Below are 19,637 nucleotides of genomic sequence, written 5' to 3'. Positions count from 1 at the left end.
TACCCCGGCGGCACCGCGGCCACGCCGGCGGCCCCGGCACGCCGACGGCGGGCGAAAACAAAGCGATTTAGGCAAAAAGCGAGGGTGGTTAGAGCAGAGGCTGTGCCTCAGCGGTTAATAATATCCCAGCGCTGAAAATAAACTGGGAAGGAAGCTCCTTTGTGACAGTAGGCAGGCGGCCAGGCTGCGGCGTGGGTCATTCACGCCGGCGGGGGACGGCAGAGGGGTTGGCACCCACCCGCTGTCCTGCTGGAGCACAGCGAGGGCTGGGGACAGGGGCCCTACACACAGTTTTCTCCTGGGCACCCTAAAATGTGCTGCACCCCGTTGTAAGCCGGCAGGGAGGCTGGGGGTGTTGGCCACCGTGGCTGGAAGCAGGCATCCCCCTTGCCCATGGCAGGGAAATGCATGTGGCTAATGTTACTGGTTCCTTTAGTGTAAGCGATACCCACTGGCAGACAGTGGGGATGGAAACGATGCAGCCACATCCCTGCCAGCCCAGGGCTGCTCCTCTACGAGTGTTTTTGTCCCATGGAGTTTTAAATGTCCCCAGTGATCAAGTTGCTCATCGGGACGGCTACTGCGAGCGGAGCGCGGTTTGAACTGACACTCGACTTCCAAAATTTGCCCTCCCAGCCTCATTCTGCCTAAAAAGTGCCATGTTGTGGGATTAAAACACAGGTGACCCCATCATGGTCCCCCATCACTGTTCCCTCTGCCATCCCCACTATGATGGACTTGCTGATCCTGGGGTCTTCTGCATTTTGTCATCAGCTGTTCCAAAGACATGGTTTGGCTGGGAAAATCTACTGGCGTCTGGAAAAATGGGTTTAATGAAGCTGTACAGGTATGGATTGAAACTATCTAATGGGGGCAGCTATCATTTCTTTCTTAAAACACCTTATACAAGAGTATCTAGGAAAGACTCAAGAGGCTCTAGAGCACTTAAAAGTAATTATTAAATGGATTCTATTTGCTTTGGAAGGATTTTAATCGGCAAAACGCCCGGGGCTGGGAGGAGGATCCCGGCTGGGTCCCAGGGGGGTCCCCACAGGGTGAGAAGCCCCTTAAAAAAAAAAAAAAAAAAAAAAAAAAAAGCCCTCACGGGGCTTGAAGGAACCAGAGCGGGTGGCCAAGCCAAGAGCCCGGGGTCAGTGCCAAGCACCAGCTCCCTCCTCCCAGTCGGCCACGGTCAGATGATGTGCGAGGCGAGCCGGGAGGCTCCTAGTCTGGCAGGCAGCCTGCTCTGCTCCAGAGGCTCCAGTGCTGTCATCCTGGCATTAACCCCTGATAACCTTGTCCTTTCCAGGACAGGACTGTGGTTTTTAGGTAAGCAAGGAGCAGGGGGTCATGTCTCCCAGTGAGGCTGGGAAGGAAAGGGTGCAACGCCCTGCGACGCTCAAAGCAAATTAAAAAATATTAAAACGACGTAAGCTCAAAAATAAACCAAAAATAAGTGACTTAAAGAAAAAAAAAATTCCCAAGCAATTGTTTATCCCTGGGACAAATATACAATCCTAGTTCCACAGGAAGATGTCTCAATTTCAGATTATAATAGGATGCCAATTTGTAAATAAAGGCATTTCACAGGAGGTTATAAACTCCGTAGGGGAGGGAGGTGGAAGTGGGGGGAACGGGAAAACACAGGCAGGGCTCTGGCGGAGAAACAGCACAGGATCCTGTTTACATGGGCAAGGGGAGAGCGACGGGAAGCCGCTTTGGGGGGCAAATATCTCCGGATTTGGACAAGGTGCTTCTTCCCCGTCGAGCAGATACCAGCAGGGATCAGAGGCATAGTGAAACATTCCCGGCCTGTCCGCAAGTTTGGAATGAAATGTCAGTCAGCCAAGAGGTCCCTTAAACCAGACAAGGTCCCACAGCACAGAGAGCCAGAGTAGGGAACCATGCCAATGCTCTTCCAGCCTGGGGAAGTCTTTTCCCTGCGTTTTTGGTGTGGAGTTGGGAGGGAGAAACTGAGTCTGTGCCTGCTACAGAAGAAACTTGTTGGTTTCCCAGCCTCAAGGCTTGCAGAACCTTGATCCAGCACCCACCAAGCACCATCACTCAACATCCACTGGCTCTTAGAGAGCCTGAGGTGCTTCCAGAGTTTGGGCAAATCAGCAGAATTAGGCCAAAATCTGGATAACCTCTCAGGTTTGGTATTTTAGGAACAACCTCTATAGAAAAGCAGTGGATGTGGTGAGGACACAAGCTCAACTTGCTCTCCCTCTCTGAGCACAAGCTCAGAGGGAAGTGAGCTCTCGAGAGCTTTGCTTTGCCAGCAGATCCAGCACCAACACCACCAGCTCACTTCTACCCTTGAATCAGGTCTTCTCCATGGGTCATACAGGAATTTGGCTCCCACCAACCTGATGCCACCAAGCCATGGGCCACAGCCACCTTCAGGCACTCCAGACATGGCTTTGCTTGTTTGAAAGAAGTCACAACCAAACACATCTGCTGAGAACAAGCCAGCTCAAAATACAGGAAAACCACCCTCTGTCTCCTATTTACGGGAATTATTTTTATCCCCAATGGGATATTTTTGCTCTCTAGCCACACGGAGGACAGAAAGGATCTGGCTAGTAATACCTGAGCACAGCAGTGTCAGTGGGAGCAACCGTGAGCGAGGAGTCCTGACCTACCCACAGGCTGACCACCGGTAAAAATAAAGATGATATAAGAAAACAAATAAAGCCAAGAATACAGAAGCAAGAGCCAGTGCCCGGAGAAACCGAGGGGTACATCAGCCAGAGAGTGGGATGGCTGGGGAAGAGAGAGCAGAGGTGGGCTGGGAAGGGAACACCAGCACGGTGTGAAGGACTATCCAGGATTGCATTCCTGGGTCACAAAGGAGAACAGAAAGAAGAGGGAGGTAAGGAGGGAAAGAGCAGCTCAGAGTAGTTATCACAAGGGGGAAACACTCCCTGTACATGCTCTGGCCACGCTGCTCCCTCGCCACACGTCCTCCAGAGCCTCTGGTATCCATCAGCACAACTGCCTGCAGCCACAGCAAGAGGCAGACCCCAGCAGAGGCTGATCTGAGGCTCCTCCTCTGAAAGGCTCCTCACGGAGAGCTGCAAGGACACTCGCTCTGAGCCCCTTCAGTGCTCCCCTTGCCACCACCCTCTCTCCATGCATTCCCCTGCCAGAGTGGCCGTGAACCCCAGGCTGGCCTCATTCCCAAATTCTCAGGGCTCGGATTGATCTTCCTTGCCAAATCCTGCTCTTTAAGGCATCAGAGCAGGTATACTGATGCTGCTGCTACACCAGCATCCACCACACATCACTAATGACCAAAGCCTGCAGTGCTGCAGGATCCCACCACCACCATCACCAGCTACTTGTGATGCCTTTTTCCTCACACACCCGCTCCAGTTTCCAAATTAGCAAAATAATTACTTTTTCCCCCTTTTCTTAAGCCATCCTTTCACCAAGGAGCTGTGAATCCAACACTGTACAGGTCTGGAGGGGAGGAGGGATTGCTGGATTCTCCACCCAGCATCACCCATCCCTATCTGCCCAAACACAGATAAGACCAAGCCAAAGTGCTGGCCACATACCCTGCCAATAACTCATTAAAGCCCTCTTCAAACACACTCTTCTGCTAACTAAAATATGCAGGAGGGGGTAGGAAAAAAAAAGGAGGAGAAAGTGAGCTTTGGAGGATTGCTCCAAAGTGCGTTTATTTTCCTTTCTTGACTGGGTCTCTCCAGTTGGGAATTTTCAGCACTGCACTTCTGCGCGCGGAAGGGAGATGCCAGTAAATCAGAGCAAATTCAAAACAAATGCTCTTTCATGTGGAGGCATTCGGCTTTGTTTCAGGGCTTGGGTAGCTAACCATATCCCTTCAAGAGTCAACTCTCCTATCAGCTCCTCATTAAACTAAATGGCTACAATTACATTTGGGGAGGAAAAAAGAGCGGTTAATGATCGTAAAAAGGTTCTGTTTCCAGGCTTGGGGAGGGGGGGAACCTTTGATAAGGGAGACCAAAAAAAAAAAAAATCCAATGAAATAATAGCAATAGAATAAAGTAAGTTAAAAATGTACTTTCAGGTGGAAATGTGCTTCCATTTGGGGAAGAAGCTCAATTAAGGAGCTAGGGGGTCCCCTTCCCGTAGCCTTTTGGGAGGCACCAGGAACGAGCCATGTTATTTCCTGCAGCCCAAGCCCCCACCTCCCGCCTTCCCTTCGGGAGCAGAGCTGCCAGACAAGATGTTATCAATAGGCTGAACCTTACAGAAAGCCCCCTTTTAAAAGCGAGTACTTCCTCTGCTTATTTCATGTGGTATCCTGTGGAACTGAACTCTCTCCTCCCCTCTGCAACGGGTGTATTTCAGGAGGAAAAAGGAAAAAAAAAAAGGAAAAAAAAAGATCTAACAACATCCTTATTGTGTTGTTTTGCTTCTTGTCTTTTTTTCTTTCTAAGCCCATTTTTTTTAATTTCCTGAAGCTATAGGCTCCAATGGCAAAAAAAAATTTAAAAACTCAAATCCTCCTGTCTCTAGAAAAGAAAACCCCAAACAGCAACAAGTTTTCCTGTTCCCTCTCCCCCTTCGTTTGATTAATTCTCATTAGGGCCTTTGAACAAACAATATGCTCCCCTCTCAAATAACAGACAGGGTATATATTACACCCAAAGAAAAACAAACAAGGCTCACTTAAAGACATCACATCCACACCAAACGCAATTCCTGGAGAGAGGCAGGGGCAGATGCACGCGCGTGCAGCCGCCGCCGACCTAATTCTGAATTCCAGTTTCAGGGTGATGAATAAATCATAAATCAAGGAGACATCCCCACAAAGGCAAGCACCTTCAAACATCAGCCAGTACCTGCAGGTACATGGTTTCAGACACTTTAATCCTGGTAGAGACAGTGAGGTGGCCAGTCTGGGCTGGAAGATGAGGTGCTGGAGACATCACACCTTGGAAATGGGGTTGGGAGTCGGACTAGATGACCTTCAAAAGTCCTTTCCAACCCAAACTGCCCTATGTCTCTACACAAACTCCAAGAGGGGTGGAGAAAGTACCTTACAAGCCTCCATCCTGCAACACCAACTGGAGGCTGAAGGAGATGGCAAGTAGGAAAACAATGGAAATCATTGAATATATCAGGAATGGGTACAAAACATCAACGACTCTCTCTGCAACACACTCTATAGAAAAATGGGCCACCTTTCCTCCCCAGGCACCACGAGCCTTGTGCATCAGATGTGGGATGCTGGTGACCTCACCAGGAGCAAAACCTGAACAGAGTTATCGTGCCAGAGAAAGAAATGCCCCCAACACCAAGTCAAGGATTTGACACCAAATCCTTCTTTAAGGTGCAACTGCACCTGCACCCATAATCCACACACCTGAATGAATGGCCAACCAACATTGCTTAGCCTTCCCCTGCCTCAGTCCTTTTGCCTCTTCCTGCCTTAGCCCAAAAATGAATGGAGCATAAGGCTGGAATCCAAAGGAAGTACAGACACATTCAGGGACGGAGAACCTTGTCTGGGGTTTCAACACATCCTCTGCACAACAGGTACACGACTGCTACTGAAATTAAACCCAACTCCCGCTCTGAGCACGCCCTTCCCAGTGATGCGCATTCCCAAAACTCCCCCAGCATCAACTTTGCTTTTTGTCAGGACCCTCAGCCAATGCAACCCACGGCCAAGATCAAGGACAGCAGAAAATGTCTTACCTGAGAGCCCCCCAGGGGCTAGACAATTAGTTCCCCCTGTTTCAGTGGAGGAAGGCACAGAGTCTGGACAATCTGCTGGAGCAGAGGAAGGAAAAAAAAAAAAAAAGTCAGTATATTGGTGGTTCTTTGCAGGCTCCCAGCATCGCCCCAAGCAGAACACACATTCCAAAGGGCTTAGCAGGAAGCGATTACTAATTGTCCGTGCAGAGACGGTAGTTCATCAAGAAGCATCCACCCTAACTCGTTGTCTCAGTCAAGGCTGCGCTTCATCACCAGCCAGCGCTGATTATAGACTGGCAGAAATTACAGGCTGGCTGCCACCTCTCTGGACAAGTCACCGGCTAAGGAGATCAAGGTTGTCGCCGTTCTGATGCAAGCAAGCTTCCAAAAATGCTCAAATCGTGGTTTTGTGCACCCAATTTAGTCAAAACCTGTAACTCACCAAAATGGGAACCGAAAGGGAAACGTCTCATTGCTGCCCTTGTGCAGTGAACAGGCTGAGTTTGTGGTGCCCTGCTCAAGTTTTGTCACCAGCAGCTGCTGGCAGACCTTATTGCCACCTCCTGGGCAACGGGACCCACTCCTCTGGGCACCAGCAAAGGGCAGGGTAAGACTGGCTGCTCCCTTAGAGGTTTCTCCCAATGCACACAGGTGCTGGAGATCAAGGTTTGGACCTCTCTACCCTAAAACTGCTCTTCCAGGTGGCAATGGTCAGAAGCCAACACTGACCTCCTGGTCCTACAGGACAACTCCAGCTTTTTGGTCACTACCATGTGGGACCATGAGCTGAAGAACAAGCCTGAGAAGACCTGTGAAGTTCATGCAAACTTCTGGTCCTGAGAGACTTAGGGTTTCACCAAATCTGGGCTCTCTATGCCCTCATTTCACCCACATCTGTATCCCAAAGCAAGGCCCACCACGAGGAGAGCCAAGATGATTTTCTCCCTACTGATAAAGCAATTCTGCCAGATCCCACCCCTGAAATACCAATGAATAAGAAATTCCTGTCTGCATAACCTCATTTTATCAGAGTAAAGTAAAAGCCCTAACAGGAATATACAGTTTAACAGGATATACTTAATCAAACTGAAAACAATAGGGGAGACAGGAAATAGACTTACTTGTGAAATACTGTATATGATATGCTCTCTAAATGCCTTGCCGTGCTTTCTATGCTTTAAAGAAATAGGGTTTTTACTTTTCTTAACTCTTTCTAGTCCAGACAGGAGATTTCCCAGCCATTCCCATCCCTGTGATCGCTTCTGCTGCTTGAGCTACAGATGCTTTCTGAACACAGGCTGGACCACTCTGCCCTGCCCTGGGCTCCCTGTGCCTGCACCTACTGCTCCCTGAGGGGTTCCTGTGGATAAGGGACATCACTCTTGCTGTAGAGATCATACATGATCAGGTTCTCTGTTACCACATCAGGCAGGACAGGCTCCTACCCAAACTTCAAATTTATAACCCTCGCAATGGGGTGATGTGCTACCACACTTCTTCCTCAGCTCCCTTCCCATGTCCCATCACGCAAAAGACAATTCCCCTCATCCATGAATCATCCCTGTAATTCCCTTTCCAAAACTCAGGGCTGCTGCAGCTCAACTCTAGACCAGCCAGGAGAGTCAGGATGAGCCCAAAGGCAGAACCCTCATGGGGTCTCTGCCCTGGATTCGTTGTTGTCCTCGTCCTACTGCCCACAGAGCTGCCAGGGCTGTCCTTAATAGTGGGCACTGGAGCTGGTTTTACCTTCAGCACCAGAGAGGTCGAGGAGCAGACGCTTGTCCAAGCCTGGCACACATCAGTCTCCTCCCAACGCTGCCTTCCCACAGCACGAAACCATTGCAGAGACACAATTATTCCTCGTGGCCACCAGCCCAACCTTGCAAGGTGTCAAATAGCTCCTGGGAGCTGCCAAACCTCCAGCTCCCCTGAAAGCTGACACCACAGGAGGGCATTCGGCCCCACGGCGACATCTCAGTGAGTTTCCTGCCCTCTCATACACCAGCACCCCCAAGTCCAGTCACACCAGAGCACAACAGAGACACTTGCAGCCCCTTGTCCCACTTAAAGCCTAGTCAAAAATCTGCCTGAATTATTTGAGGGTGCTACTATCCACCTCACTTTCAGCAGAGCTGCAAGCTCCAGCAGAGACATCAGGAGTGCTGAGTGCCCACACACCTCCATCATCCATCCCTGCCAAGGTCCCTGTGAGCAAGAGGGAAAGTTCTTTCCTTGAAAAAAGTCCTCCCCATCCCTGGAGGTGTCCAAGACCAGGCTGGAGGTGGCTTGGAGCAACCTGGTGCAGTGGAAGGTGTCCCTGCCCAAGGCAGGGGGTTGGAGCAAGATGAGTTTTAAGGTCATTCCAACCCAAACCATTCTGGGATTCTATGAATGAGCAAGCCAGGCTGACCCACGGCCTTCCCTCAGGTAACTCAGCCATCGAGGGCAGATCCTTCTGTTCTCTGACAGGTACACAAATACCAGATCTATCCTACCAACACAGCCTGATGTGGCATTTCATTGCCTACAGCAGATTCCCAGCTCCTTGTCCATCCCTGCTTTCCTCCAGCCTGCAATGCAGCCTGTCTCAGCCTCCATTGCCTCCAGAAAAACTGACTTAATCCCCACAGGTTAAGGGTTTTAAACAAAAAGAGAAGAGAGATTTAGACGAGATTGAAGAGAGAAGTGGTTAATGATGGCAGTGGTGAGGCACTGGCACAGGTTGCCCAGAGAGATGGTAGATCCCCCTCCCCAGAAATATTCAAGATCAGGCTGGATGGGACTTGGAGTGACCTGGTCTAGTTGAAGATGTTCCTGCTCATTGCAGGAGGGTTGGACTAGCTGGTCTTTAGGCTCCCTTCCAACACTTTTTTTTTTTTGATTCTCTGATTTGGTGACCTCTGCCAGAGCCCAGTCCAGATTTATTACCTGTCTGTCTCTCCATTTGAAGCACAAGACATACTGCTAAAATTTAACTTCTACCACTATCATGCTTGATGGAAAAGCAGAAGTTTCCTGCTGGATTCACATTCCCAGCTCCACTGTCAGAGCCTAAACACAGGCACTGCTCCCACCCAAGGCCCCAGGTGAGAAGATGGCTGATGGGCACCAGGTAAAAAACCTTCACACCTTCCCACAGTTCTCCACATGCAGCTGGGGAGCTGCCACAGGAGATGGCACCGAGGCTGGGACGGGAAACCCTCAGTCCCCCTGCAGAGGAAATGCTGAGAAACCCTGAGCCTGCAAAACCCACCTGCCACCACAGACTGCCAGGCTCCGCTGGTGCCTGCCACAGCCCCGTTAGTCAGAGCTCAGCTGCCAAGTGGATTTTTCTTTCAAAAAGGAAAAAAAGGAGGACTTTTCGGTGAGTAACCCAGTCGTTTCTTTGTTTCCGATGGGCAGCGTTAATCACTTCCTATTGGCCGATAGGAATAACTTTTCCTTTCGAAATGGCACATTCATGTTCTGCGGCTTTTCTGTTTACACACATTTTGCTACCTTATGTCAACACTTGCTAATGAATAAATATATCATTCGGCTAACTGAAAATGAGATCCTGGCAGAGGCAGATTGGATGTTTAAATCCTGCCAATAGATTTTATCCTAACATCTTCACAGGAAACCAAAACCAAGCTTTAACCCTTCTCTCCTCCAGCTCCAAACCCCCCTTTGCATCCCATCCAGGATCATCAATGAGTGCAGAGAAAAGCCACAAAGGCAAAAAAAAAAAAAAAAAAAAAAGGAACTTTTGGGGGAGCACTGCATGGTTGCAGCCAAAATTACGTGTAACCCACAAACCTTCATGACCCAGCAGACCCTCAGGGTCTATTACAGAGCAACCCTTCTGCATCCCAGCACATGCTCTGGATGCTGAACCTACTCCCGATGTCCCTCTTCCATTCATGAGCCCTTATCTCCTGGTTTTTTCACACCAAGGCAAGATAGTTCATGCTTTGCAACCCAATTGTTTGTTAAACAGCCTTGTTTATTTCCCAAAGGCAAGCAAAGACTCATTAGTGTTCCCAAAGAGTTTGCAGAGGGGGGAAAAAGGACAGTCCAGCCTCTGAGGGAGCAGCGGGCAGGATGAGACCCCACCGCGGCACCAGAGCAGCCTCAGGGCTGGGCTTTCTTTTAGCCCCGAGACCCTGCAGAGAGGTAATTCCACAGACACTGTTCTGTCGGCCGAAAAAACCCCAAGCAAACAACCCGATCTTCAAGAATACCCATGCACCCACCCCTGCCGCCCTGCAGCGCCGTGCCTGCCCTGTCTGCGGAGACCACCGTGCTCCAGCCCGCTCCAGAGCCACTAATCCTCAGGAAGCCGGGAGCTGCTCCTCCCGAGCTCCCCGCGTTTCCGACTCTCCCCACCTCTCCTCCTCCTGCCAGCCTCATTTATCTCACACCCGGCGAGCTCCCTGCCAACCGAGAGTTTATGCAGACAACCGCAAAAGAGCTGGTGCCAGCCTCAAATGGGCTTCTCCCCTGGCACCCTGACATTCAATTACAAGCAACAGGCACGCACGGCGGTGCTGAGAAATTTAAATTTTAAAAAAGGTTAAAAAAATAACTTTTCAGACTCTCTCCCCATTTTTTCCCCCCCCAACCTGATGAGGTAGGATTAAGCTCCTGTAAAACTTAAGAGAGATTTCTAGCCGACCAGACCATCTGTCAAGGTTCACTGGGATTCCCAGGCATGAGGGAGATGCTGTGCTGGATCCCAACCTAAATCCCTAAAAACCCAGCCAGGGGTGCAGAAGCACTGCCATTTCCAGCAGGAGCCTATGGTTTTCCTGGCTGACTCAAGCAGCACAGGCCTGCACTGCACTGCAATCCCTTCTGAAGTTTACTGCCAGAGTTTTAAAACCCTACTTTGTGCACAAAGTGGCTTAGATAAATTACATGGTAATTCTTACAGGGGTAGCAGGAGGCACACAAGCAACCCAAAAGCAAAATGCATAACAAAGGCAGGAGACTGTTTCCCCGATAAAGGGGCTGTTTTGCCATTTTTTTATCTCTTACACTTGCATTGAAAAAAGTCCACTTACCAGTTGGTTTGAGAAAATCCATTGGATATCTGGAGTAGGGTGGAGGGGGAGACTCTGGAATTAGAGAAGTACAGAGAAAATAAAGGCAGAGCCATGAGAAAGAAAAAAAAAAAAAAAGAAAAAAGATAGGAACTTATGATAACAGTGGCATTCTTTTAGCAAAACTGTTTGTCTTAGCTCTGGGGGTTGGAGGCAGGGCAGCGAGGCGGTGATTGCCTTGATATTTAGCTGTCAGATAAACAAAAGGGGCCGTCTGGCGCCAGTCTCCCTGCTATCTGCCGCTCGGGCTGTCTGATCGGGGCCTCCTTGGCTCGGCGGAGCCGCGGCAGCGCCGGGGCCGCCCGGCCCTTAATCCCCCGGCACCGCGCGGGGACGGCGGGGAGGCAGCGCCGGGGCCCCCGGGAGGGGAGGGGGTCCCGGAGGTGGGGGCGTCGCCCCCTCCCCTGAATACAAAAAGAAATACAGAAACCGCGGCAGCGGAAAGTTTCTGTGTGTGTGTGTGTGTGTGTGTGTTCTGGGTTTTGTTGTTTGCTGCGGGTTGGTTTTCGTTTGGTTTGGGTTGTTGGGTTGTTGGGGTTTTTTTTCCCCCTCCAGAAGGGAAAAAAAGTTTTGTAGGCCGGGAGGTGAGTGGGGCTGCAGCCACGTACCCCTGTATCCTCTCCACACATGCATCCCCTCCAACCCCTGCACACCTCCAGCCCCTGGATCCTCTCCATCCCCTGCACCCCTGCATCCTCTCCATCCCCCTGCACCCCATCCCCTCCATTCCCCACACTCCCGCATCCCGTCCATCCCCTGCACACCTCCAGCCCCCGCGCCGCTGCATCCCCCGCGTCTCCCGCATGCCCTCCAGCCCCTGCACCCCTGAATCTCCTGCAGCCCTGCGTGCCCGCCGTTGCCCCGTGCTCCCTCCAAACCTCGAACCCCTCCATCCCCCGCATCCCCCGCGCATCGCCGCCGCCGTACCTAGCTCGCAGAGCCGGCTGAGGTGGTGCGGGTTGCAGCAGACGAGCTCGGAGTGAGCCTTGCCGTAGGATTCACAGCAACATAGCCGCTTCACTTCGGAGCAGTGGCGGAGGTCGGGCCAGCGGAACACCTTGCAGAGCAGCACGGGCAGCGGGTACCAGTGCTGTCCCAGCCGCGAGTCGGCCTTGGCGGGCAGCAGCAGGCAGGGGGTCCGCGCCCCGCCGCGGGACTCCACGGCGTGCAGCAGCCCCTCCAGCTGCCGCTCCTTCAGCCGCTTCAGCACGGCGTGGGTCAGCGCCTTCAGTTCCGCCTCCGCGCCCGCCGCCGCCCGCCCGCCGCGGCCCGCCTTGCCCGGGCAGCACCCGCGCCCCCCGCCCAAGTGCGCCCGGGGCTCGGCCACCGCCGCCGCCGCGCCGGGCTCGCCCGCCGCCGCCTCCTCCTCCTCCTCGCCGCCGGGCGCGCGGCTCCGCCAGAGCCGCCGGACGAGCACCGAGCGTTTGGTCCTGAACATGCGGGACGAGAGGAGGGGCCCCCGGCTACAAAACGGGCATGTCGTCCGCCGAGCATGAAGGGGCCGGCAGGCGGGATGCGGCGGCGGCGGCGGGCAGCGGCGGGGGGCAGCGGAGCCGGGGCGGGCTGTGGCATGCGCCAGTCTCCGCGCTGGGGCCGCGGGTCCCGCCGCCTCCCGCGGGGGGATGCGCCGGCCGCGCCTCCGCCCGCCGCGAGAAAATTTACAGAAAAACCGGATCGAGAAGAAAAAAATCAAAGCTGAGAAGAAAAAAAAAAAAAAAAAAAAAAAAAAAAAAAGGTGAAATAAAGGCGGGGGGAAGGGAAGGGAGAGAGCCGCCGCTTGCTCCGGCTTGGCCCGAAAAAGCAAAGAAAAACCAAAAAAATCCCCGTCTAGAGCCCGCGGCGCCCGTGGCGGGGGCAGGCGGGCGGGGGCTGCCGGCGCCGCGCCGCCGTGCGCGGGTGCGGAGCGCGGCCCGAGCCGCGGGGGAGCCTCGGCCGCCCCGGGGCCGCGGCGCCCATCAACCCGCCACGCCGGGGAGCGGGCGCGGCGGCGGGGATGCGGCGCAGGGCAGAGCCGGCAGGCAAAAACAAAAAGAGCGAGCCAAAAAGGCGTCTATTAAAAAAAAAAAAAAAGGGGTTAAAAAATAATAATAATAATAAAAACCCCAAAACACCAACCCTAAGGTTTGGACGTCGGTTTAAGCATCTGTCACAAAAGAGGCGAACGAGCGCATCCAGAGTGTTGTATCCCTTTTAAAAAGCCCAGGTCGTCCTGATGTGGGGGTTTCGGGGTGGGCTTTTATTTTTTTTTTCCCCCTCCTTCTTTCCAAAGGTTTAATCCACACGGAGTCTTGATCCGGCTGCTACGAAGAGAAAGAAAGGAAATAAAAAAAATATATATATAAAAATAAAAATTAAAAAAAAAAAGGATAAAAGTGGGGCTATGTCCCTTCCTTCCTGCCTTCCCCAGCAGCCGCGCCGGGCCGAGCCGGGCCCGCCGCTCCCGGCGGAGCTTACATGGGTGCGGGGGTGCCCGCCGGCCGCCGACCCTCTCCCTGCTGCCGGCGCCTCTGCCGCGGTGCCTTTTTTTTGCTCTTCACTCCTCCTTCCTGCCTTCCTTCCCCTCCTCCTCCTCCTCCTACTTCTCCTCCTCCTTTCCGTGGGGTGGCTTTTTTTTTTTTTTTCCTTTTTTTCCTCCCCTCCCTCCCTCCCCCTTTCCCCCTTTCCCCCCGCTCCCCGCCCCTCCGCGGCCAGCCGCGCTCCCCGCACCTCCGGCGCGCCCCGGCTGCGTGCGGGGGGAGCGGCGGCGGCGGCGCGGGGCGCGGCGGGAGCGGAGCCGGCGCGGTGCCTGCGCCCTCCCCCGGCCCCCCCGGCACCGGCGGCGGCTTCGCAGTGCGCAGCGGCCCGGCCCGGCCCGGCCCCGGCCCCGTCACGTGGGCGTCTAGACACCGTGTCGCTCCGGGGGAAAAAAAAAAAAAAAATTAAATAAATATATCTTATATATTATATTTATCTCCGACCGCCCTTGCGCAAGAGGCGGCTCGGGTTGCGGGGAGGTTGTGGGTCTCCGTGTGTCCCCTCCCCACGTCCCCCCCCACCAGTGCAGCGCTCCCCTCCCGATGCTGCCCTTCGTACCTGCTGCGGGGTGGGGGGCGCGGGGAGACCGGGGTGCCCCCCCCGCACCCCGCGGGGCACAGGGTGGGGAGCTCCCGGGGCTGGGGTGTGCCGGTGCTCGCTGTAAATATTGGAGTATGAGACCAAATCAGCGTAAAAATTCAAAATTTGGTGCGGCTCTGGGTATAGAACAGATAAAGCACATCACAAAAAGCAGCAACAATAATTGTGATGATGATGATGGTGATGGTGATGGTAGTAGTATTAATAATAATAATAATAATTTGTGCTTTTACAGCACCTGTCACCAGAAGGACAGGAGAACACACCGCGGAGGCTCGGTGCGCTCCGATCCCAAGCACGAAGCAGAAATGACGGGCATGCAGCCCTCCGGTGCTCGCGTTCCGGGTGCTGCCAGCGGGAACAACCCCTGGCACCCTGGGCGCTCCGCAGATTCCCCCGTTCCAATCCTGGACCGGCAGAGGGTGAGGAAAACTGAGCCACCAAGAGGCTGCGCTCTCGTCCAGCCTTGGTGCGCTCTGCGGCCGGGCTGGGAAGTCCGGCCAGACTTCCTAGCGCCAGGCTTGGCAGGGCAGCAGAACTCCCCAGGGGTCCCCGTCCTGCACGCACTCCCACGGAGGAGCAGCTCCTTTTTCACAGAATAGCTGCGGGCGGATGAGTTGCTTTAAGGTCACTCTCCGAGGCAGCTATCGTGTCGGAAGTAGGAGCTGGCGCTCTTAAATCATGGCTGCTATAAGCAAGCCCAGCTCAAAGCCGAAGCCAAAGCCACGTCCAAAATGAGTGCACCCAACTAAACGCGGCACCGGGGAGAGCACACATAAAACCAACATCCCGAGCAGGCAGGGCATCCCCGGGGTGTGCGTCCCGGATCCCTGAATTCGGGGCAAGCAGGAGGGCAGGGATAGTTTTAAGTGCCCAGTTATGCATATAGTCACATGAGTAGGTCAGGGATGCTACAAACAGGCCCGGCATTTGCAGAATCTGGATCTAAATTAGTCAGAAAATTGTTAGATTTGGGGGCAGGCTTACTAAATGTTAATCAGACTGTACCTAGCCCGGTACAAAATCTGCTCAAAATCCAGATAAATAGCTGGGAAAACACTGGGGAGGGGAAGAATGTTATTTGCTGGCATCAGAAAGAATAATTTAGGAAGCCTCGTTACAAAGCTGGAGTCTGAGGAAGGCAATTGAACTCCTCGCTTCATCTCCAAATAATTAAAGGTAGGAGGGGAGCCCAGGGCACAGCCCTGCAGTCCTCAGGTGATAGCAGGGGCCAAATCAGAACAGCACCAGCATTTGGTTCTGCACATGCAAACAAGTCCCATTGCTTTTAAAATGATGCCTTCTGCACCCTGAAAAATGGAATTTGGGTAATATTTTTAGTTTGACATCTTGTCCTACAGCCTCCAGAGTGACCTCACACACACTGAGGCTGATTTCCTCACTTCCTCAGAGAACCTCAGTCTCTTCTCCCTGTGATGTGTATAGCAAATTGGGAGGGGGGAAAGAAAAAAGTTCCTTCTCATTCCAATATTTGCTGGTGAAAGACATGTTGGACATGTTCATTAAACCATGTGTTATACTTTTTAATTTTTCAAAACTTGCCAGGCTGTCACAAATGAGATTAAAATCTCCTTTTTCAATTTTCCCCTTTGTAGCTCCACTTGCCTCAGCACTGACAGCTACGATTACTTTATTGTCATGAAGGAAGTGACAAAAAGCACAGTGTGCCGTGTGCTGTGAGGAGGTGGAGGACAGGAATGGGGTCCAGGCGTTAATGTAAATTTTTGGCCCTGCCATAGGTTCTCCAGGTGACCTTGGGCACCTGCCCCAGGTCCCTGTGAGTAGGGACCTGGGCTTTGTCACCTCTGATTTCCCATAGCCATCAACACTTGCCTGGTTTTGTGATCTCTGCAGGTGAAAATCGCCCCAGAAGTGCTAAATATTAAATAACTGATAAAGAACTGCTTTCCAATTAACCCTGCAAACTTGTTTAAACAGACCATATGTATGTGCCCATATGGAAAATACAGAAATAAACATAATGAAGCTGATAAGTATGGGAAAGGGACCTGGGCTGAGGGGACACTTGGAAAGCAGGGTGATACCCACAGCCTGCCCTGCTCTGGATGGATTGCTCAAATGTCACCCTGGGCCAGAAACCTGTCCTGAAATGCATGAAGGGCACTGTTAATCCCTGAGGAGAAATAAAATATGTTTGAGTCATAGAATTCAAGAATTGTTTAGACTGGAAGGGACCTTAAAGCTCATTTCGTTCCACCTCGTCTGTCAGGGCTGGGACACCTTCCACCAGACCAGGGTGCTCCAGCCCCGTCCAGCCTGGCCTTGGACACTTCCAGGGATCCAGGGGCAGCCACAGCTTCCCTGGAAAACCTGTGCCAGGGCCTGCCCACCCTCACAGACAAGGATTTTTTTCCTTCTATATACTCTGGATCTCCCCTAATTTAGTTTAAAACCATCACCCCTTGTCCTGCCACTTCAGGCCCTACTAAAAAGTCTCTCCCGCCTTTCTTCTAAGCCCCTTTGGAGTGTTGAGAGGATTTATACAACGTGTTACATTTGTATAATGTGTTTGCGCAACGTTCTGCATCCCTCCTGCCAAACACATTAGGTCCTGGATGTAAAACCCCGCCGAGCCCACCCTCCCCAGCCCCAGACCTCCGTTCTCACGGGGGCTTCTGGGGACCTCTCCTGAACCCAGCTGGCTTTGAAGAGCTAAAGCCGGGTTAATTTGCATTGCAATTCAGCCTTTGACAGACAGTTGGAGCCAAGGCACTGTTAACCTAATTGTTTTGCTAACAGCACCAGGGTGTGAGACTCACCAAAGGCACTTCCAACAAAGGGGATAAAACCAGACTTGGGGGGGAAAAAAGCCCTTTTCCTGACATCATTACCGGGTACAAACAAACAGAGCTGATCCCTCTTCATACACTTTCCAGGCGAGGGTCAATAACAAACACACTTTGCTCTTTTGGGGGTATGTCTCTCCTTTTCACAGCAGTGAAAAGCCAGTCAGGGGAGGTAGGAGAGAACAAGCCAGGCTGAAGGCAGGGGCAGAGGCAGCGCAGGCTGGCTCCTGGCACTCTCCCATCCTTTTGTGCACATTAGGAATAGCTAAGCTTGTGGCCCTGCTTCTATTTTTATGCATTATTTTGAGAGCAGAGCTCTCAAGCAATGTTCAAAGTCTGGGTTGTGAAGCCGTTTTGGCTGTAGCCGGTCTCCTTCCACTCCAGCAGCTCATGTCAAGAGAGCAGATTCAAGCTATGAGCCCCAAGGTCTGCAAAGAAAAACATTCTTCAGGAAGCCTCTCTGTGTGGTGAGCAGCACGGGGAGACGAGGATCCCATGCCCACTGCTGTCACACAGCCCTGCAAGCTAAAATCACCACTTCAGTGCTGGTGCTCCTGCCTGCTGGCAGCCATTCCAAGCTGGTCTGTTGGAAAAGGATTCAGTAAAAGTGGGGACAGGGGGAAATTTACTGCACCCACCCCTGGGCTGCCTCAGCAGAGGCACACGGGCTTGCTGGAGTGAATCCAGAGGAGGCACGGAGATGCTGCCAGGGCTGGAGCCCCTCTGCTCTGGAGCCAGCCTGGCACAGCTGGGGCTGCTCCCCTGCACAAGAGAAGGCTGCAGGGACACCTGAGAGCCCCTGCCAGGGCCTGCAGGGGCTCCAGGAGAGCTGCCCAGGCACTGGGGACAAGGCCTGCAGGGACAGCACACAGGCCATGGCTGCACTGCCACAGGGCAGGCACACATTTTGGGATGTTGGGCAGGAATTGGTGGCTGGGAGGGTGGGCAGGCCCTGGCCCAGGGTGCCCAGAGCAGCTGTGGCTGTCCCTGGATCCCTGGCAGTGCCCAAGGCCAGGCTGGATGGGGCTTGGAGCCACCAGGAATAGTGGAAGGTGTCCCTGCCCATGAAAGAAAGCGTTGGAATAAGGTGAATTTTAAGGTCCTTTCGAACCTACACCATCCTGTGTGAAAAAAGAGAAAAAAGCCTGGTGAGATGAGATGCTTCCTTGCCTGTACCAAGCCATGGGGAAAGCCATTCCCCTCTCGAACCCCTGGGGGCTGGGCCACCCAAATCAAATGTCTACCAGTGCTGTCCCTGGGGGGTTTCTTCCAGCATGGGAAAATTTGGATTCATCCAGGCACTCACACATGCCTGACTCCATGTTCTTTGCTGGCTGAAGTTTTGTTAGTTTTACCTGTTGACCACACAGCTGTTACAGTGTCTAGGCTTGGTAGCTAGAAAGGGGTTAAACACAGGGCAGTCTCCCTTATGCCAGCATAAAGGAAATTACATATATAAGTACATATTAAAACTCAATGTTTCCCTAATTTTAGTAGGAGGATTTGCTGTTTGCAATGTAAGATGCTGGTGTAACTACATCCATCAAAGAGGGAGGTAGGTGGTGCAAGGATCAGGACCCAGAGGAAGGAAAAATGAATGCGGGCTGCTGCCAGAGGGAAAATGCTGCTGGCAAAAAGGATCTGGTGCCCCATGACCACGGCAAGCCAAGGTGGAGCAGTGCCTGCCCTCCACGGCCTCTCTGGTGGTCACTCACTGCCACCCTCAGTGTGCACAGAGCTGCCACACCTCTGTCCCTCAAACAGCCCCTGGCAGCAGTGCTGTGTCACCAGCGGGGCCAAGGGTCAGCCCAGCTCCTGGTGGATGTCACCAGTGGGATTTATGACCAGGAGGTGAGAGGGATTTAGGTCAGACAGTCTGGGAGGGGATGATGGTGGAGCTGGGCAGTGAGCACAGTGTCATTGGGGAGCCACAGGCCAGGCAGAGGAGACACAGGAGGGAAGATGTAAAGTGGAGGGATGGAGACAGATGCAATATTTGATTTTACAGATAAAGGAAACCTTGACAATGCCTTTGGCTGGGACAGGCTATGCTGAGAAAAAGGTTTGTTTCTTTCTCTAGAAGACCAGCCCAGAGATCCCAGCGCCTTTGGCATTTGCCTGCACATAGGTCCTTAGGATACAGCAGAGTCTGACTCAATCTTAATATAAAATATATGATGTTAATGCATAACCTAAATTGTAACTTTTCATTTGTGTTGTACCTGCACTCCTGCGTTTCAGATGTCCAAAGTAAGTTTTCAGATTTGTTTTGGCATGTAAGCTCTCAGAAAGGGAATTTTTTCCTTCTGTAATAGCAAAGTGACTCTGCTGGACCACTTTAAAGATAAGCACAAGCAGACAGTACAGCTGGCAACCCTCTTTTGGTATTTCAGTTTCAGTAGTGTAAATCAAAACCCTCTCTATGTTAAGTTAGTGCATTTGCACAAACTTCAATGTTTTATTTGTAGTAACCTGTAGTTGGCTGTGGGGTAACAACAGGGTGTATGGAAAGAGCTGGGGCTGACATGAGAAATAAGGGTATTTGTTACCCTATGATTCCTCCCCCTGACACCTCTGAGGAGACCAAGGCTTTCTGGTTTCAGCCACATTTGCCTGCAGACCTGGCAGGGAGATCAGAACCAGAGGATCTTTAAGATCCCTTCCAACCCAAACTCCTCCTTGCTTCCATGATTCTAGGACCTCAGGGTGCATCCCAAGTGAGGATCCACTGCCTCCTGGGCTCTGGCATATACAACATTGCAACACCAATGCCCAGGAGCACTGGGGAAGGGTGGGGTGTCCATCACTTAAAAGCAACATTTTAGCCCTAATGTTATCAAGGCAGTCCCTGAATTCTGGCTTTAGGAGGATTTATCAGCTCCTGAGGAATGGGCTACTCAGATGCAGCCACAAGGCA

General features: G+C 52.4%; 1 protein-coding gene across 5 annotated transcripts in view; it reads right to left on the bottom strand.

The window, feature by feature from the left end:
* Nucleotides 1-19,637, bottom strand: part of SMAD7 (SMAD family member 7) — a 37,352-nt gene that overhangs the window by 15,009 nt on the left and 2,706 nt on the right. The window contains exons 1-5 of one of the 5 annotated variants that reach the window (XM_064405430.1): nt 13,485-13,587; nt 12,894-13,078; nt 11,706-12,473; nt 10,740-10,793; nt 5,695-5,769 (exon numbers count right to left, since the gene is read on the bottom strand). In XM_064405430.1, coding sequence (XP_064261500.1) covers nt 5,695-5,769; nt 10,740-10,793; nt 11,706-12,216 — 640 coding nt within the window. In that variant the 5' untranslated portion in view covers nt 12,217-12,473; nt 12,894-13,078; nt 13,485-13,587. The other 4 variants (XM_064405427.1, XM_064405431.1, XM_064405429.1 and 1 more) reach the window with 4 other exon arrangements.

Source organism: Passer domesticus, chromosome Z, assembly GCF_036417665.1.
Source record: "Passer domesticus isolate bPasDom1 chromosome Z, bPasDom1.hap1, whole genome shotgun sequence".
Classification (NCBI taxonomy): Eukaryota; Metazoa; Chordata; class Aves; order Passeriformes; family Passeridae; genus Passer; species Passer domesticus.
This window is presented reverse-complemented; position numbering and strand designations above follow the sequence as displayed.